General features: G+C 32.1%; 1 protein-coding gene across 3 annotated transcripts in view; it reads right to left on the reverse strand.

Moving 5' to 3' along the window:
* The window catches only part of LOC106468139 (protein Lines homolog 1-like), a 55,671-nt gene that overhangs the window by 30,699 nt on the left and 17,303 nt on the right, over positions 1–7,669 (reverse strand). For all 3 annotated transcript variants that reach the window (XM_022396446.1, XM_013928550.2, XM_022396445.1), the window contains exon 3: positions 785–918. In XM_022396446.1, the coding sequence (XP_022252154.1) occupies positions 785–918 (134 nt within the window). The remainder of the gene's footprint in view (positions 1–784; positions 919–7,669) is intronic.

Here is a 7,669-nt window from a genome sequence, read left to right on the forward strand (position 1 = left end):
GCCGAGATGGACTAATAGGTCCCATGTTGTCCCAAAATATTATGTTATGTTAATTATACAATGTATGGTAAATAAGAATTTCAGTAGTTAACACTTTGCTTGTTTCAAAGGTTGTAGTATAATTTGCTCATAAAGTGAGAATATATATATATATATATATATATATCTCAGAAAGGATACTCTATTTTAGGTTTATATTTCCAATCTTCAACTGTATCATTTGGATTTATTTTAGGTGTTTTTTTTTTGTTTACAGATTTTATTAAAGTACAAATAGAAAACATTTTAGGAATCATCAGAGAGACAAATTCACAACATAAAAAAAGTATGTTTTGGAATTAGAAAAGTCTGAAGAGATACGCTGCAACAACTGAAAAGTTTGTCAAACCCTGGATCACACAATCAAATTTTAAAGTTAAATTTCAACTAAATAATTACAGAGAAGAAAACACCCACATTTCCAGTGAAGTTTATATATCTTTCTAAAATGAATTATAGAGCATTTGTTTTTATACATTTAATATTATCAAAGTTATATAATGCAACGTAATTCACAGAATTCTGTTTCCTCTTCTAGTAGTCAATTACATGCTGCATTCTGACTTAAAAACCTAAGTTTTGATTTACTACATATTTAAACTAAACTATTATTATTCCACAGAGTATTTTTCTGAAATTTGTAACTTATTTTCCTTAAAATTATATAGAAAGGTTAGCTTCAGTCAAAACCTAGAACCAAAGAACTTTTATCATTGTATTTTAGTATGAATATACACATACATACCATTTTCTGAGGTATACTTGATTGAATTAATTCCTCTTTGATGTTCCATAAACTTTTACAGACTTTTACAGAAAGAACGAATATCTCTCCCAAAGTCCGTATTAGGCTTAAAGTGAGTAGCAATTCACGAGTATCTAGAAAAGTAAATAAAATAAAACTCAAAATTAAATTGTTCTCCAACCTCAGAATGGCAATTTAAGCTTCTCAAATTTGCATTCCTTTAGAGAAATTACCTGTATTAAAGAGAGGTCATTGCACTTTACAAAAATTATTTGAATATTCTAATGTAGTGAGAGGTTGCATCAGATATGAAATTTTACACCTCAAGTTACAGGTCTAGCACTTATATATTTAGTTTGTAGTTAAGTCCCATTCATTTGCCAGTACAATGCTAAATGGGTTATCATATAGCTGGAGGTAACTGTATATATAGTATACACAGGGGAAAGGATGTAGTCACCATATTTTGAAGGAGGGAACATTCAATATTCTCCATGAAAAAACTCACACACAGTAATGTGCTCTGAAATACAACTTAATGATTATATTACCACAGAGAATTATATTGTCATAAGTCTAACTACACCTTCACACACAAAAACCGCAATATTTTTAAATATTATAAAAATAATGATTCACTTCAGGATTCATACTATTATTAATATCCAATGAATTTTTCTTTCATGTTTTATTTAGAAATATTTCCTTAACTTACAAACAGATATAATTTAACAAATTTCCTTTCAAGCACAAAAAATAATCTATAAAGAAACTACAAAAGCAAGGTCTGTGGTTTGTTCCCAAGTCTTACAAACTTCTAATTAATTTCCAAGCTAGGTCTCGCAACTTTCCAACAAAACTATAAATTACTTCTTTCCCCAGTTTTTTCACTAAACACTGACATGAAAAGTTTAAAATCTGCTCTGTTAAACTGAATTCAAACATTACCTGCATATATTTTCAAAGCTGTGCTTCATTAGTGATTGTTCAGAGTACATGCTGTGGTATTATAAAATGGGTGTGAATGAAATATTTTAATAATAAAACCTTAAAGACAGAGGGAAAATCATAAAATAAATAAGATGTAGCTAATTATATTGTCAATGGATGATAATTTCTTGGTAAACCTACATATTAAAATTAATAGAAAAGTAAAAAAAAAAACATCTGTATGTGCATTGTTTACAGATGAGATTCCTTAAAGCTCATGTACACAAATTAGATTTGAAAATATTTCATGTTTATTATATTATAATGACAAAATATCAACTCTAAAATATTTACAAATTGTAAAACAGAATTAAAGTTATTATTTTTACTTAAATTTTGAAACCTGATATGTAGTTTTACACCAGACACCACAAAGGTGTTCACTGGTTATAGCTATCAGTTCTCCCTTGTATGTCTATTAGTGGAGTTTAGAAAATTTAGTTTTTTATATTCAAATATAGAACAAACAACTCCTATCATGAATATTTAAAGTACAGTTAGAGACTCTGTGTGTTTTACTGTACTCACACCCACTACAGCATATAAGATTTCCACTAGTAGCTTTTGATTTAGGATAAACAAACATTCAATTTAGTTAGAAATAAACTACTCGTATGACTTAAAGGTTTAGATAAATAACTCAAATAATACATTTCTCTTTGTGGTTATTTCTTCCACTTCTTTCTCTGTTTCAGCATTGAAATTATGCTTTCAATTATGCCACAGAAAAGCAGTGCTCAATAAAACTTATAATTTATGTAAATAAATTAAAATAAACAGGATCAAGTGAAAGAAATGAAGCAAAAAAAAAGTTCCAGTTGAACAAAATACCTCTTAAAATAAATAACTGTATTATTTAGAAGAGAATTTTGAATTACTAATCCTCATTTTACTGTAAACAGTGTACAAGGAATAAGTTTTACTATACCAGTAACTACTGAGATAGATATCTTTTAAGTCTTTACATTAATCCTTCACATCTGGATTTGGCTCTTTTGCTCATGTCACAACCTTTTACAGTGCTACATAGAAAATTTAATTAACTTTATTATTAATATATTTCAATAAAATTGGCAAGCAAATACATATTGTACTTCAAATTTTTATATTAGTTAAATTTTAACTTCATAATTTCAAAAATATTAATTTAAAGAAGCTCAATCTTCATTTATCTATGTCATGTGATGCACCTGATTTCCAATTTCTCCATTTCAAAAGTTTCCAACTTAATAATAGGCTTGTATAGTTTCCACTCAATTAGACACACAAATTACCCTCTTGACTTGCTTATATATCAATAAATTTGTCAGAGAAGCTCCTCCATTTTCTCTGAAGTTCTAGATTGTTTGCTAAACAACTTTATATGGACTAATAGAAAGAGCAAATTTTCATCTAGATAAATCTTAAGAGTAGTCATTTCTCCTACTGTAAAATGTTAGTGGAATCATTTAGCTTGTTGTGATCATATTTTGTTGCTCTGAATCCTTAAGGAACTTCTTTAACCATTTTATATATATTCAGTATATCTGACTGGCAGTTTTTGTGCATGAATTTTCAACATTTTTAAAACCTTGGAGTCATCAACTGATTTTAGCAATTTGTAAATTATTCAAAAAGACAAATTATAGTAGTCATGCAACATTGCATTTTAGTAAGTGATATATTTTTTGTTCTAAAATGCATATTTTAAAACTATACAGATTCGTTTTTGTATACCCAAATATTTATGGGAGAGCAAATGAAATGCAAAAGGCAATAACTACTACAAATACTTGTTTTTATGTATTTTATTATATATTTTTTAACAAAAAGTGACTAAAATGTAAAAATTAAAAACTTCTTAGCTTAGTGTAATAAGCTTTAAGTAAAATAAATTGTCTAAACTTTCATGAGCTCAAACATGTATGCGTAACATGACACCTCACAATCATAAGTTATGTTAGCTCTAGGGGAAACAGCTAATGGACTACTGCTGTGATTTATAGTTTTTATCATAAGGATTACTGCTGAAGTGAGTACAAAGAACAACAATAAAACCATAAAATTAAAAGAAAAGAAATGTGAAAAGGTTAGCAATTGGAATTGTTAAGATAAGTACCTTGGAAATTTCTGATCATTAATACAATCAGTGGAGAGGAAAAAATTATATTATTTATTTTATTTCATATATTGTCATTTCATTATACATTGATAATTTAACTACACTTAGTGTTAGGGTAGAGAAAATGTATGATAAAATGTAAAAATCTACCAAAAAACTTTTGAGTTTCATTTAGGAGGTATTAGAGATTATGCAATTGAAATATGAAAAATGTAAGATAAAAATAAGTATTTTTATTCATAGTATGAAAGTTATAATTTTCTTACGCTAAAAATAGATTTCCGACGGGTACTTCTCCCACTCACATACATAGCTGTTCTTGTTCAGTGCTACCCTCTATTTGCAAATTTTTTTCACATGTCACAAGCCTTTTATTCCTACATACCCTATCACTTCACCTGGTTTAACTAATACATGCATGCAAATTATCATGCAACAAACCTCCACCAATAGCAGTGGCGGATCCAGAATTTTTAAAATGGGGAGGCGCAATGATACTGAATATAAACGAGGAAGTTTCAGGACTTCCCTGGGAGGGGTTAAATGGGTTATTTAGATTTGTTATAATGTTTGCTAGATGTTGTTTTTATTTATTTTTTTAAATGTAATATGAAAATTCACTACATTCTTCCCTCCTCAAAGATTCAATTTCTGTAATTATTTTGATTTTTTTTTTAAAATGGGGGGCATGCACCCAGTGCACTGGGTCTGTATCTACCCTTGAATAGACATGCCTCTCACACACACATCACTCCATTTATGCTATTCTATCTATCACTTTGAGTTTAGGCAGAAAACAATGCACCAGTAGATAGTGGGGAAGGAAGGGTGGGAAATGTGAGTGAAAGTAAGTACCTATTAGAAAAATATTTTCAGTGTAGGAAAATTATAACTTCCGACAGGGTACCTTACTTCTGCTCACATACACAGCAAGAATTCCACAATGAATAAGTAGAGGTACCGGTAGAAAAAAAAAAAAAGAGAAGCATCCTCCAAAAGCATCTGAAGGACAGCCCCCAAGAGGGGACCCTCAAAGAAGATGATGATAGTGGAGACTGCACCACTTCTATACCTGGTATACTCTTCACCCAGACATGAAAAAGGTGAAATTGAGTCGGTCAGACAAAAATGAGGAGCACATCACATTGTGGGTTAAAGAAGGAATGTGCCCCAAGGTGTAGAGTGGCTATGGCGGGATGAACCATGCATGGCAAGTCAACTGCATCCAAAACTCTACCGTTCGGAACTGACATCGATGCAGGGGAAGGGTGAGGATCATACTTTCTGTAAGTCAACTTCAATCCAAAACTCAACTGCTGGGAACCGACATCAAAGTGGGGGTAGGAAAGAGAATCACACTATTTTCACCTCAAGTTCAGCCAACCGGAGTGAGAATTATCATCACCAATTGGTGAACAGGGCACATGTGATCAGAATGAAATCAAACATACCAGAACCACCCCAAGTGCAGTACCATCCTCAGCATAAAGACATCGAGGGGAAAGCAAGAGAAGGAAAAGTAGCAATGACCAAGTGCACCCATCGTGACCCAGAACACAGGAAAAAGCATGAGACAAATTGAATAAGTGAGCAGGGATACCCTGAACATGTATGATGACTTGTGTTGATTGGTTCAGTTCTAAATCGAAACTAAACTGCTGGGAACTGACATCTATGTGGGAGTAGGATGAGGGATCTCAATCGAATGGGGTGAAATGTCTTGACACTGGCACACTACATGTGTGAGGACAAGACATTGATTGGTTCAGCTCTAAATCCAAAACTCAACTGCCAGGAACTGATTTCCAGACAGGGATAGAATGAAGGATCCCAATCATACTACATGTATGATAAAATATATGGTGATTGATTTACCTTTAAATCCAAAACTCAACTGCCAGGAACCAACATCCATGCAGGGGTAGGATGAGAGATCCCAATCACACTACATGTGTGAGGATGTGATGTTGATTGGTTCAGTTCTAAATCCAAAACTCAACTGTTGGGAACTGACATTCAGGCAGGAGTAGGATAAGGGGATCCTAATCGTCCATCATGAGTGTGGTCAATATGTTGATTGGTTCAGCTTGAAATCCAAAACTCAATCACCAGGAACCAATTTCTGTGTGGGGGTAGGATGAGGGATTCCAATCATGTCTACACCAGCAGAACACCATCACCCTACTCTCAACTGAATGGATGCATTATTTATATATTGTATATTTCACATTCAGAAGACCTCCATGGTTCACCACCCCAGCAGCTTGGAACTGGAAAGTGGTAAGGACTCACTTAATCTACTGGAAGAAATAGGGGAGAGCTAAGGTAGAGAGTCTGGAGGAATGTTCATACTGGAAACAGTGCAATGGGTGATCACAAAACCCTATATTGAATAGCAGACAAAACTTGACTTATTCAATCTAAGGAATGGTGGGGATGTGCAACTATCCCCATTTGCTTTACCCATGAAGTTCATGGATGAGTATGGCCCGGAATGGGCATATTTAAGAAACAAATATATTGCAAGGAATAACCTACAAGCAATCTAGCGGAACACCCCATCTCTAGTATATTACAAAACAGTGCATGTTTAATGGCCATGAAAGCAAAAATCAAATCAAATCAGCATGGCCTTTCAGTGCAGATTTGAGTACTAAACTAAGTAGGTGAAGTATATCTGGTCAGGCACCACACGCCACAAAGCACATGATTGAATAATTTCCTCCAATGAATGATACAGATTGAGATTACAGAGAGAAACTGAGGTGCCTAATCTGATGGGAAGACACCTGGAATAATTGATGGGAAGAAGATAACAAGGAAGAATAAGCCAAGGAATGAATAGATGGGAACGGTTATGATGGAAGGAAGCTGTGCATGAGATATAACAATGAAGAGCATGAATGGGACATAGAAGTCTATCCAGATCAGACCAGAAATAGAGGTAGGAATGGAAATTGGCGAGGAGGAGGAAGTACATGAAATGTCGATGACAAACAAATCTGACCAACAATGTCCACAGTCCAAAAGGAAGAAGAAATACACATTTCATTATGGGTTGGATGAAGTATCCATGAGAGTAATTATACTATACTTTTTTATAATGTATGCACATCTTTACAAAATTTTACAGGTTATTGGTACACATTACAAGGTTTTTATAAAATATCCAGTTTTTAAATTAAGTATTAAGATTTTTTAATTAAAGAGTTTCTCAGTAAACCTTTTTCTTTCAGAATATTGACTATCCAACACACACACAAAGCAACTTGATTTTAATATTAAAAATACTTTAATGCATCAGAACATTTTCAAATTTCACATGTAAAATCTTTATACTCTCTAGATAATTTTTAATTTTTTGTTTTTAAACTCTATTTTATTTGATATTTTCACTAGTATATTTCTGTATGGGTTGGTTTGATATGACCGACTTCGTAACCTCAATAAAAAATAAGTAAAATATATAAATTATGCGTTTTTCGTTCTCAATTGACTACAAATTATAACACGAAAACACAAATTTTTAGTCTAAATAGCTTAAGTCTCATAACGTTATACATTTATATATATATACACGTATATTATTTTTATTATATTGACCTTCCAGCCATCTCTGGCTAACAACACAGAAGTTAAAATCACGTGCATCTGTGTTAGCATATCCAATAATATATAACTGTCCTTTAGTCTTTACAAAGTGAACTGTCTTGACCTGTTTTAGTGGACTAGTATTTTGTAAAATAGTCACATTTCAACTATTATACATTATATATGTATATACATTATTTCTA

The sequence above is a fragment of the Limulus polyphemus genome, unplaced genomic scaffold (genome assembly GCF_000517525.1).
Source record: "Limulus polyphemus unplaced genomic scaffold, Limulus_polyphemus-2.1.2 Scaffold2887, whole genome shotgun sequence".
NCBI lineage: Eukaryota > Metazoa > Arthropoda > Merostomata > Xiphosura > Limulidae > Limulus > Limulus polyphemus.